This window comes from Mesoplodon densirostris, chromosome 8 (assembly GCF_025265405.1).
Source record: "Mesoplodon densirostris isolate mMesDen1 chromosome 8, mMesDen1 primary haplotype, whole genome shotgun sequence".
Taxonomy (NCBI): Eukaryota; Metazoa; Chordata; class Mammalia; order Artiodactyla; family Ziphiidae; genus Mesoplodon; species Mesoplodon densirostris.
Genome location: NC_082668.1, coordinates 34,118,300 through 34,132,072, shown reverse-complemented (window position 1 = coordinate 34,132,072; position 13,773 = coordinate 34,118,300). Strand labels below are relative to the sequence as shown.

Genomic DNA, 13,773 nt, shown 5'->3' with positions numbered 1-13,773 from the left:
TTTTCTTTAATTTGGGGAGCACGTCTGTTAGGCAGAAAGTAGCAACTTCACATTTTTGGTGGATTTTTTTTTTTTAACTGACTTTTTGAGGTAAAGACTTAACGAAAGTAATTTTTTAACCTCAATTACTTGGTATGCCCATTTCAGACAGACAATAAAATGAAATCACCTAGATCAGGGCTCCCCAACCTTTCTGGCACCAGGGACCGGTTTCGTGGAGGACAGTTTTTCCACGGACCGGAGCTGGGAGGGGGTTCAGGCGGTAATGCAGGCGAAGGGGAGCAGCACATGCGGCTTCGCTGGCTCGCTGGCTCGCCACTCACTTCCTGCTGTGTGGCCTGGTCCTAACAGCGGGGGCTTGGGGACCCCTGACCTAGGATCACAATTTAGATCATATATAATATTAACAGTAGTTATTCCTGTTTGGTAGGTTGGTGGATCATTTCTTTGTCATCTACTTTTACAGACTTTTAAATGAGAGTATTACTTTGAAATGGGATAAAGAAAACAACTTTTTTCTTTAATGTAAAAACATGCCCTTCAAAATCTTACCTGTTAACACCACTCAGACCTTTATCTCCAGGTTGTACTTATTTTTGGACACTGAATGATTTATTTACACCACTGAGTAGAGAACCATGTCTTGACTTTAGATGCCAAGGACAGTTCTTGCTGAACTCTTTAGTCTTCTTTTAAATGGCACACAAAACATGGAAGAAATTTTATGTTGGGCTTGTGGATGTGACCCATCCTAACGAACAAACGTTTTTCTTCCTATCCTGTTCTATAGGTTTTCTTTGCTATATTTAAATACCTTACTGTTGTGTTTTAAATTCATTACTTTCAATACTGCTGAATTAGTTAATATTTTAAAGTTTGTGTTTCCTTCCTAGTTTAATGTCTATATCCCAAGATTCTGGGTCTGCTTCATTGCTCAAGGTAAGGAAATGCAGGGCTCTGCCAGTGCTATGGAAGGTAGAAATAACTGGATCAATCAATCCTGCCTTGCTTTTTATTCCTCCCTTCAACAAATCAGGTTAAATGTTATGGCTTATATTTCACTGGTTATTGCTTCTAGGCTCAAAATTCTGCTATTTGTTTGTGTTTTGTTACTGAGAGTATTTACACAAAGAACACACATTCTGTTATTTCCCATATCTTACAAAGTCCCTCCTGCATGAAGTAAATTAGAAAGAATCAGTCTCACAAAGATATGAATTGCCCTGGTTTTATTTTAATTCTGTGGTATCTATTATCATTCAAACAGCCTTCTTATTACTATGGTCCTGAGGTAAAACCCAAGTTTTTGAATAGAGAAACAATAACTGGATTTATGTTGAAGACTTTAGCAAATAAACTTCGTTTTATGCCATCTTGTAATCTTTATTAAAAGAGGCTCAGAAAAATAGCACGTTCAAACTTCCTTTGTTCATATGCTGTAAGACCTCTACATTTGCAGATGGTCTACAAAGATAGTTATGTGAAATATCCATAGTTGAAATACAAACACTTTTTCATTGTGCAAATACTGAAACCTGTTTTGTTAAAATACAGTTTGTTTCTAATCACATCAGAGTTACATTTTACAATTAATGAAAGATTTCAAAAAATACAAAGTTATACCAATTTGATCTTAATCTGCCCTGGTACTCCTGCCTCTCTTATAAAGTGGTTGAAGAAAGATTAGGCAATTTTTTAGTTCTTCTGGGGCTCTTCTAAGTTTAAATGCATTCTTATTTGGTATTAAAAAGTATAACAGATATTTCCCCCCATTTAATATAAAAAGCATCCATTTATTTGAAAGAGTTGTTCTCAGCCCACTCCTGGTTAAGGTTAATTAATATACTTATTGAATGGTTATTCTAGATTTAACCAGGAAGCAACTGATCACCTTTCTGTTCTGTGTTTATCCTGTCCTTCCTGTCATTCCCTACTGAATATGTGCTTGGTTTCTTCTTTTAGCTTGTCTTTTATTTTAGGTTTCCTATTATACCTATTTTAGGTGTAATATGGCCAAATTTCTGTTTCTGGACCTTAAATTAATGACTGAGCTTCAAATAATCTTGAGAAAATGTGAATAGTTACCTTCATTTTAATAGCAAAGTTTTAAATGTGCACTTCAAAAATGCAGTCAGACTTGCTGAAGTTATAACTAGACTTGCTAAGGCAGTTAATGTTGCTTTGAGGCTAAACGAGCAACTACATACTCTGTTGAAAGTGAAAATGTTAGAGAAATTAAGAACTGAAGAATAAAAATCCGTGTATGTTTCTATTTTTTGATAACCTTTGCTCTTGGAAAATCGGGGTTAGTATCCCCTTCACATTCATAGTCTGGGATTTGGGCCTGGAGAGACTAGTGATTTTCCTCTGCGTTGAGTGTCTTTGTTTACATGAAATAACAAGGACTGCTCTGCATGCATGTGAGGAAGCTATACAAATATTTTTGAACAAATGCATTAGTGAAAATGAAAGAAAAATGGCAAAAACGCAAGACATAAAATTAACATCTTCTGAGGTACTTCAGAGTTGAAAGCGCAGAGCAACCATGGGTATAGAATTTAGATAGTGATTCATAATTGTAACCGCCGGTGATTGAATTCTGGTGGAACAAAGACAGTATTGCATTCTGGGGCATTAAACTGAGTAAAAAGGGAGAGTTACAAAATGCTTCTTAGTGGTTAACCAAGTAAAGAAATAGGAATAAGCATGTGAAAATATTTTAAGGAAGGATTTACATAACCTTTTCTTAAGTCCATGTTTCTGACCCTCAGATAAGGTCTTTCCAGCCTACACACTACTTGACCACAGTTGTGGTTTTCTAAATAGCTTGTGGGCAGTTCAGACTGTAGTTAGGCCAGACTGTTGTGGATGGGAAGTGGAGTGCATTTTACCTGCCCTAGTCCACTCCTAAAAAATGTTTTCCTGTATACAGAGACTCAGAGATTACAAGCAGTTCTCTTGTAAATAATAAGTAAGCCTGTTTAGAACTAGGAGTACAATGAAAACTACTGTGAACGTCTTAGTTAAAATGTTTTCTTACGCAGACACAATGGACTGGACGACGAAATAAGACACCTGGTGAACTGCCTCAGAACTAAAGGGTGGATGGGAAAAAAGGGTAGGAAACTGAGTGTGTGTATACAGTGGCTATGTTTTCATTAACTAACTAACTAACTATGCTAACTTCATTAAATAGCCTTCCTTCCAGTACTTAGACTCTAAACCTTTTAAGGGTAAGTTTGTCCTTAGTAATCATCACTCAGACGATGTCACCCACAGAAAAGTGGAAAATCACTCCCTTACTGATGGTATAGAGCTTTCTGTAACTTTGCCAGAAAGCATTCTGGGTTAAATCATTTCAAGAAATGTGGGGTAATAAGTATTGCAAATCTGTACCAGGGTAAGTTAATTAGAATTTTTTTCCCTCATTCAGATAGACAGAAGTTTCTGGGTCATTTCAGGAGTACTACTGCCAGTTGCTCAGGGAGTATCCTCCCCTCATTTTCTTTCAGGAAGCATATGAATACACTACATTGTAGTAGCAATGTGTGAAGAATCAGGCCTGAAGACACTTGGACAATGTCTGAAGTACCATAGAATGGACATTCTTGTGGTTTATAAAATGGGAAGAGAGATTTTTCTGTTTATGCAGAGGATGGACTCCTTAGCAAATAAATCATCCTGCTACTTCCCCAAGAAAATTCAATAATGAAATCGGGGGGGGGGGTGTCCATGATTTTGTATGGAGGAAAAAAACTAAGGAATATTATTAGCCTCCAAGTGGAGAAAACAAGCACCAAGTTTCTCTGTGATTTCACTGAAGCAAATTGAGTTCTCAAATCTTATTCTACCTTTCTAACTAAAGAAAAAACTGCTCTGGTTCTAGTGCTATTTTCCACAACAGAGAATTCCCCCTGCCACCGTTTTATTTAAAAACCAACCCCAAATCACAACCCAGTTTACATGCTGTCCTTTCTCTAGATATAGAATTCTCACAGCCAGCAAGGCAACATACATAAAAGGCTTTCCAAACAGATAAACACAACTCCTACTGATAATTATTCCTAGCTGTTATTTTTGAACTAACTAACTTTTGGTATGTATTTCAGACTCAGTAGTTTCTAATATTTTCCATATATTATCAACAGCTGCAAATCCAAGATATTAAAGAGATACTTAATGTATTAAAACGTGGTCCTTTCCATGTGTCTAACCTTGCAAACATAAGGTTTTCGGATATGGGTGACAACATAAACTCCTTTCCACAAAGGCAGTAAGTTGCAAAATTGGTGTCTCAAGGCCACTGAAGTGGCATCATAACCAGTCAAGCATTAAGAAGTTCATCATCTGAGTGTCCAATAGCATCTGGGTTTGAAAGCGGATCCAAGTCTGCAAATAGATTGAACCAGGCTGACATGTCTTGGTTACCACTGTTGGGAGCTATTGAAAAAGAAAAAAACACATTAGAGTCTCAGATTTTAAAAATCACATTATTGTACCACTTTTATGATTTTAAACTAGATGCTTCTTTTGAATCAAATTTAAGACAGCTGACAAGAATAAACATCAATTATGTCTCCTTGAGGATAATTCTGAAAAGCTAATGCAGATAACCTCATGCTTTGCTGAGGCTATTGAAGTAACTGCATGTTGCTCTGAGAAAGGACTTGATTAAAAGTGAAAAGGCAGGAAGTAGTAGAAGGCTCTCAGATAAGGTTCAAAATTTAACCTTTGTTCCTACAAAGCAGGAACATTACACTTGTAAACTTAGTATTTAAAATCTATATTTATTATAAAAGTAATATTAAAATACTAGACATAGGGGGGAAAATCCCCTAATCCTATCACATTTCCATGTGTACTTTAAAATTTTTGATAAATATATTATGGAGTGGGGATACGACTTCCTGTTACCTGACTGGAAAACTGCATATATCGATAGTCTACAAATTGTGTGGCAGACAGTCAAGGACACACATCTATGCTGAAGGCTGGGACTAGTAAAAAACTCTGCAGGGCACAGACAGTGGGTCATCTCAGAAAGCTAGGCTCTTGAAGGCCAGGGGGTCCAGAAAGCAGGGCTGAGAGCCAGGGGACCATCTAAAGACCTACATATGAGGCCAGGGACACAGTGGGCAAAGGATGGAAGGCAGTCCTGCTCAGAAGAGTCTAAGGCAACCAACCCTCTCTTAAAATCAATCATGGTTACCACTTTTCACAGACCAGAGGGCTGGAGTTTGGGCTGTGGGGATCCCAAGCCTCAGGGATCAGGACAGAGTGAAAGGCTGCATTGTGTGTCCAGTTCTGCTTCTGGGAACCCCAAGGTAGTGTCAGTGATACCCACACAAATGTTGGCTTTGAGTCCTGGGTATACTACCTACTAATAAGTAATAATGGGCAAGTCATTTAACTTCAGGGGCCCTTGCTTCCTCATCTGTAAAGTAATGGTCATATAATTTACTACTTTTTAGATTTTTATTGGAGTATAATTGCTTTACAATGTTGTGTTAGTTTCTACTGTACAGCAAAGGATTATAGGCAAATAGCAGCTTTCCCAATACCTCAGCCTTTTCGTGTTCAGTTCTGAAATTTACTCACTTTATAGTCTCTATTTTTAATAATTTAGCACAATTCAGTTTACTGAGTTTAAGAAGAGAAAACTATAATTATGAATAGTCTGAATCCCTAAGGGGTGGCTGTATTCAGAATTGGCTGCTGTGAATCTGTGATTTGCTTGGAATCGATGGATTCCCCAATTGATTTATCCCAAAGCATTAGAAGAATTAAAATAGGGTTCCAGGAGTCCACAATGATACATATCAACAAATAAGTAAAAAATGAGGGACAAGACAAAGCTTTTCCATATAGTAGAATGTAACTAATAAAGGCGGAGGGGAGAGGAGATGGAAGACTGCCATTTGGCAACAGCCACGGCAATAGACGATTCGTGCAGGAATTATCAATGAATGCTAAATTAGCGGGTGCAACTTTGATACTCAGAAATAAGCCATTCACACAGTTGCAAAATATTTTTCCACATGATTATTAATTACAAAGGGAAAAATAAAATAGTAATTTGATAGTGAAAAAACCTGGCAGGCACCACCTTAACCAAGTGATCAGAGTTAACATTATAAGCAATAGGACGAAATAGACATCATGTGCCTCCTGATACGGCTTATTAAGAACACACAACATCGTTCCTGTGCTGCTAGTCTTGCCAAAATGCATAACATGAATCTAATTATGAGACAACATCAGATAAACCCAACTCAAGGAATATTCTACAGAACAAATGGCGTGTACACCACAAAAAAAGCCAAGACGATGAAAGACAAAGATTGAGGAACTTTTCCAGATTAAGAAACTAAAGAGACTTGACAACTAAATACAATGTGTGATCCTGGTTTGGATCCTGGACTAGGAAAAAAATCTTTTTCTCTTTTGTTACAAAATACATTAGTGGGACAATTGACAAAATATGAATAAGGTCTATAGATTAGATAATAGCAGTGTGGCAATGTTAATTTCTGATTTTGATCACTGAATTGTGATTATGTGAAAGAATGTCCTTGTTTTTTTAGGAAACAGATGCTTAAGTATTTAGGGGTGAAGGGGCATTATGCCTGCTACTTAGAGTAATTTCAGTTCAGAAGAAATTACAAATATATTACACTCACACACGTAGAGAGAGACTAAGGCAAACACGGTGAAATCTAGGTGAAAACATATAGGAATATTTTGTATTTTTGCAAGCCTTTCTGTAGGACTAAAACTATTTGAAAAATTTAAAATATTGATACCACAAGGATTCAGAAGTCAGCCTGAAAGGGCTCCCACTGGTCAACACAGGGGCAATTTGAGCACCAAAATGATTAAGTACAGTAGTGACTATAAACCATCAAAAAGATAGGAATCTATTCTGACAATAAATACATACGTAAATGGGGAAGAAGAGGGTTTTTTTTTTTGTTTACGGCAGGGTATTGAGGGATGGTGGAAGGAGCCCATTGTACAGCATGTGAATTATATGTCAGGAAGGATGTTTTAAAAATGTGATTAATGGATGAATGGATAAACAATGGTATATCCATACAATGAAATATTATTCAACTTTAAAAAGAAAGGAAATCCTGTCACATGCTACAACCTGGATGAACTTTGAGGACATTATGCTAAGTGTAATAAGTCAGTTACAAAAAGACAAATACATTCCACTTATTTGAGGTATCTAAAGTAGTCAAATTCATAGAAACAGAAAGTAAAATGGTGGTTACCAGGGCTGGGGAGAGAGAATGCGGAGTTAGTGTTTAATGGGTGTAGAGTTTCAGATTTGCAAGATGAAAAGTTCTGGAGATCCGTTTCACAGCAATGTGCATATACTTAACATTACTGAACTGTACACTTAAAAATGGTTAAGATGGTAAATTTTGTTATGTGTTTTTACAATAAAAAAAAGTGGAGGGAGTGCTAGGGTTGGAAAAATCATCACTTTTCATCCATCACAATAAAGACTGAATCAGGCAAAAAGCAACAATGGATGCTAAATCTATGTGGAAATTCTGACAAAGAGCAGGACATGTACAAGGTCGCAAAGTGTCTCCCCACAGACTGCTTAGTAATTGCAAGGGAGGATCAAATAAAACAAAGTAGTAATTGTATAGGAGAAAACCTGGACAACACCTCTATAGAGTGGTCAACATTAACAACACCCATGAGGGGGAGAGGGACAACTTTGAGACGTGACACCCTGAGAAAGGAGCATCACCTATGTGTATTCTAGTCAGGATAACCTGACTAGATACTCAGGATAACGAATAACCTAAATTTAATTATAAGGAGGCCTCAAATAAAACTGAAATAAGGAGCATTCTATTAAAAACAAGAAACAGTGGAGCAGAGAGACTATATTCTTTTAAAATGCCCATGTCCAGAAATCAAAGAAAAGTTGTGGAAATGTTTCAGATTCAAAGAGACTAAAGGGACATGGCAACTGAATACAATACATGACCCTAGACTCGCTGTCCCAGAGGGGGACAGTGCTATAAAGGACATTATGGAGTCAACTCACGAAAATGGAATACACATACATGGTAGGTCATAGAAAAGGATTACGTTAATATTAACAGCCATACTGTGGTTGTGCAAAAGAATATACCTATTCTTAGGAAACACCGCATTAAGGGGTAAAGGGTCATGGTGTATGTAACTTACCCTCAAGTGGTTCAGATAAAATAACACACGCATTACACACACACACAAGCCTGCATAAAGCAAACGGGGTAAAATACTAACAACAGGTGAATCTGAGTAAAGGATATACAAGTGTTCTTTGTGCCATTTTCATTTATGAAATATTTCTGTACGTCTGAAATTATGTCCAATTAAAAAGTTAAATCAGCATCAGTGACTAAGATTAATATGTATCTAAGATCCTGCAAGACGGAGAATGTGTCAATTTTCTACATATATCCTACATGGTAATTACAACATGGACCAGCTCTGCAGACAAAATACAGTAAGTACTCCTACAGCCCGTGCTCCACAACAAGAGAAGCCACTGCAATGAGAAGCCCACGCACCACAATGAAGAGTAGCCCCCGCTCACTGCAACTAGAGGAAACCCGGGCGCAGCAACGAGGACCCAACACAGTCAAAAATAAATAAATTAAAAATATATATATAGTAAGTACTCAATATATATTAGCAATTACTACATACCAGGCCTTATGCTAAGGCCTTGGGCGCGTTCTTTGTCAGTAGGCATTCTGTAAACAAAGAGCATCTTCTGTCCCTAATGGTATTATCCATTATCAACACACCTTAACACAAAATATAAAAGATGAAGGTACAGAATTTAGTTTACTATGGCAGCTCACAATTTCTATTCAATTCTTCCACAGTGAGGGATAGCTAGATACAGCTTTCATTCTAATTCATTAGTAACAAAGTACTTTTCTGGACGATACGAGGTGAAGACTGTAACATGGTCCTTTTCTAAATTTACCTGAATTTGACTGATTGTTAATATGATGGCATATTACTTACGATAATATAAGTAAATAACTTACATTTTGTTAATTTCTTTGGACTCTGTGAAGGCACTGACTGGTTATCAATGTGTGGAAGAGGAAGTTCTAATCCCCCTTGGGAGGCCCAGCCTGGGCAAAGAGAAATAATGAATTATCCATTATTAATCAAATAGAAAGTAGCATCAGCAAAACAAGAAAAGGGAAAAATATCTAATAAAAGTCCTCCAATCTTTGTACCAGGGTAATATTCCACAGTATAAGACATATATCTGCTATTATGAATTTTATTCAGATCATCTAAGTTTAGTCCCAGCTAGAGTTAGACTTTCTTACATTTTGCAAAGTGGTTCTGAAATAAATATATAAGCTTTTTTTCTTTAAAACAATGGCAAATGGATAAGGTGTAGAAAGAAGCTGTAAGGAGTCAGGAAGAGAGGAAATAAACATGACAATTAGAATCCTGAAACCTATGAATAGGTTTATACCCTTTGACTTGGTAATCCCATTCCTAGAAATTTATCTTAAGGAAATAATTTAACTGAAGGAAAAAGTATATGCATGATTTTGTTTATTGCAGCATGAAAAAGTAAAAACAATAAGGAAGGAATTAAGTGGATTATGGTGGACAAATGTGATGAAATATGATATACTCCTTAAAAAGTATCATTATGAATACTAGTAACACAGGGCAATGTCTGCTGTAACATGAAAACTTATTTATGCTATAATTAAAACAGCACTAGAAGGGAACTTAGATTATCTGGCCTACTACCTTCCTTGTACAGTAGAGATCATCTGAGGCCCAAGTTCCTACTTGGGGCTCCTAGAACATAGACCTTTAAACTCTCAGGGCAGCTCACCTTCCTGGTCTACATCACAGGAGAAAAAGAGGTAGACATAAAGGAGAGACTAGTGAAGTAGGAAGAGTCCTGTGCTGGGAGCAGTTTAACAGTTTAAACTGCCTGATGACTCAGCAAGACACTCAAACACGAGGACTAATTGCCTTGGCTATTACGTGGGAATATCCCATCAGCCTGCAGGCAGGCAGGAACCAAGACAGACGTTCTGAGTAGTGCAGAAATCCTGTTGATATTGTACTGCCAGAAAATAAGAGAAGAGTCCAGTGCTGCTAGCGATGTGGCAAGTGAAGGAGAAAGAGCAGGAGTTCATAGCAGAGAGTGAATCAGTCTGTAAATCTTTATAACTGTTGGGCCATTGATACGCCACACGAGAATAATTGTCTACAATTTTACCACAAGCAAAACATCTGAATTATCCTAGACAGGGGGACTCGTCATCAAATAGTACGGTCTCTTCTTACTTTTAGGTTATTTAACCAATTCGTACTGAGTAATTATTTAACTGATATTTATTTTATTTATTGAGCTAACTTTTATGCTGCTGTCATAGAAAGCACCAAGATAAATCACCCCACAGATCATGCCCTTGAGGTGCTTGAAGATTGGATAAAGCATGATGGTCTTGCAGATAAAGTATGAACATAAGCATTTTAATACAAAGTACAATGCATTAAGATACCGTGAGGTGCTATGAGGCTGAAAGACAGGGATATAAGGCAGGATAAACTATGATTACAGGGCTTCCCTGGTGGTGCAGTGGTTAAGAATCCACCTGCCAACACAGGGGACACTGGTTCGAGCCCTGGGCCGGGAAGATCCCACATGCCGCGGGGCAACTAAGCCCGTGTGCTGCAACTACTGAGCCTGGACTCTAGAGCCTGTGAGCCACAACTACTGAGCCCACGAGCCACAATTACTGAAGCACACCTAGAGCCCGTGCTCTGCAACAAGAGAAGCCTCCGCAATGAGAAGCCCGTGCACCGCAACAAAGAGTAGCCCCCGCTCGACGCAGCTAGCGCAGCAACGAAGACCCAATGCAGCCAAAAATAAACAAAAATAAAATCTATATTAAAAAAAGAACTATGATCACAGCCATGAAAACCAATAAAGCACTGCAGGAGGCCAGAGGAGGGAGAAAGCACTTCCACTTGGCAGTACTGAGGGAGTCCTCAAGGTTGGTGTGGCAGAGGAAACACTGGATGGGAACCTAATATTTGGGCCCAAGTCCACGCTCTATTAGTGAACATTACAGCCAAAGAGGGGCATGAGCAAAGATGCCTCAGAAGGGTCTGGAAACAGTACGGTTACCGAAAATGGCAGGTATTTTGAAATAAGGTAGGAGATAAGGGTGGAAATGCAGGCACAGGCAGGTTTGACCCTGGGGCCAATGGTGCTTTATTTTTGAAAAATGTAAGCAAGGTTCTGACATCTGAATCTGCTTCATAGAGAGAGAACTTTGGAGGAAACATGGAAGATGAATTGGGGTTTGGGAGACCTGTTAGGAGGAGTCACAGTAACCCAGGAAACCAAATGAGGTTCTAAATGGCAGAGGAGGAGGAGTGGGAAACTTGAGACACGTTTTAGAAACAGAATTGACAGGACTTTGGAACCAATATGGAAGTGGGGAGCAAAATGATTCCCAAGGTGTTGGGTTGGACACAGGATGGTGGAACAGCAGGTGAGTGGAGAGAGTCCTTGACATATAAGCAAAGCACGTGACCCTTTCCTGCTCCCAGCTTTCCACCACAGCCCTCCATTCCCGCTGCCTTGCCCTGAAGGCTGCTGTGGAACCAGCTTCAGACCTATTCCTTTTGCTCTTGTTAACTGAGCCCATAGGAAGAGAACACACCAAGTTTTGCTAGGTGGAAGAAACAGTATCACCTGCCCCAGGCAGGGTAACTTAGCAGGTCAAGAGTTTTAAACAAGACACTGATTTTCTATGTAGAGAAGACACCTGGGAAAGTCAATGAAAAAATGTGGGGTTTAGTGGAGGTGGCAGGAAAGCAGCCCTTATTTCACTCTCGTTGACAGACTCCAATGATATTTGTTATTTTTCCCGTTGACTGGTGTGACTGCAGATTTTATCCAGTAGTACAGAAGCTAACTCAATCTCCTTGTTGATTTCAGCATCCACAGGCACATATTTTTGCTTCACAAAGATACAACAATTCAAGGGTATCCAAATGTTGCATAGACACTTACTGTTGAAAGCTCCAGCAGCATGAAGGCCAAGGTCAAAGAGTTGTGAAGGAAGGAATCGTGAGGAGTGAGCAAGAGGCTCAGATCCCCCAGAAGGCTCCTGGGATGTAAGACTGGCCTTGGGGCTCCCAAAGACAGCCTGGCATTCCTGGGAAAATTCACTAGCACTCCCACAACCAGGACTTAGGAGGCTGTTCAGAAATGAGAATTCCTTCTCAAAATCATCTTCCAATGAATCTACTGGTACATCTTTTGCAACTGTTGAGTGAACAAAAAAACAGAATGGTTTATTTCTTTTTGAGGAAATGAGAGTAGGATATAGGGCAAATCAAGTTTGATTCATTGTTCTCATACTTTATTAACATAATTTTTAATGAACAATTAAACTGATTAGGAGTTTATGTGAAAATAATTTCAAATTAGGTAGGCTACAGATCAAAATGACATTTCACAATGAAAATATTAATAGTTATGAATATGTAAGCAACCATCTGTGTAAGACAGAAACAGGAAATGCAAGGAGAAACTGAAATAAATTAAAAACAGGAGACTTTAATATACCACTCTCAGTAAAAAAACAGGCCAAGAGGACAAAAGTAAAGATATAAAAGATCTAAACAGCATAAAAAACCACAGTAGTTATTTTTGAATATAAGCAAACCCTAATAGAAAATGTACCTTTTTCTCAGGCACACACTGAAAATTCACAGAAATTAATTATAACTAAGGCACACACAAATCAATTTCTTAAAACAGAAATATTATGAACAACATACTCTGATTATAATGCAATAAAATGAGAAAACTTTTTAAATGAAATCAGAAAGATAAAAATCTCTTCCACTTGCACATTTTTAATACCTTCTATTAAACAATTCTTGGTTGGAAGGGTAATGGAATTTCTGAAAAACGATAAAGAAGACATTTCATATCATAATCCATGGGATATTTAAATAACAACTAACAAGAAAAATCATGACCCTAAATATCAATAAAATAGTTATCATTAATAAATATTTATTTATCATTATCAATAAAAATGAAAGATAGGGGCTTCCAGCATGATAGAATGATGAGGTCTAGGGACCCGCACATCAGTTTTAAGTAACTGGTGAAAATGATTTTAAAAACAACCATTTAAAGTCTCTGGAAGTTGTTCCAAGGACACACACCAAGTGAAGAAACATTTACTCAAGAAAATCTATTAAAATTTAGAAAGAATGAAAGACTATTGTACTTGAACTAAGAACCACTCTTTTCCACCCACTTCTCAATTCAGCCAGATGAAAATTTGCTCTAGCCTGGCGGGAGTGGGGGAGTGGGAGAAGGATTAATTGCAAACAAGCATGAGAGAATTTGGGGGGTAATGGGAATAGTCTAATAGTCAATTGTGATGGTTGCACAACTCTATAAATTTACTAAAAGTCATTGAATTTTATCCTTACAATGGGTGAATTTTATGGTACTTAAATTATACCTTGATAAGGCTGTTAAAAAATCAGGAGATTTTGTACAACTCTATGTAAATAAATTAGAAAACCTAGACAAAATGAATAATTTCTGAGAAAAATATAATTTACTAAAATTGGTTCCAGTACAGATAGAAAGCTTAAACAGATCAATTTTCATAGAGAAGAAAACACAAAAAATCACAGGCCTAGATGTTTTCACAGGGCATAGAT

The 13,773-nt window shown here is 37.7% G+C and overlaps 1 protein-coding gene across 2 annotated transcripts in view; it reads right to left on the bottom strand.

Annotated features, from left to right (window-relative positions):
- Positions 1-1,214: 1,214 nt before the first annotated feature.
- ICA1L (islet cell autoantigen 1 like) overlaps positions 1,215-13,773 on the bottom strand; it is a 73,109-nt gene continuing 60,550 nt past the window's right edge. For both annotated transcript variants that reach the window (XM_060107061.1, XM_060107062.1), the window contains exons 10-12: positions 12,095-12,349; positions 9,072-9,161; positions 1,215-4,440 (exon numbers count right to left, since the gene is read on the bottom strand). In XM_060107061.1, the coding sequence (XP_059963044.1) occupies positions 4,325-4,440; positions 9,072-9,161; positions 12,095-12,349 (461 nt within the window). In that variant the 3' untranslated portion in view covers positions 1,215-4,324. The remainder of the gene's footprint in view (positions 4,441-9,071; positions 9,162-12,094; positions 12,350-13,773) is intronic.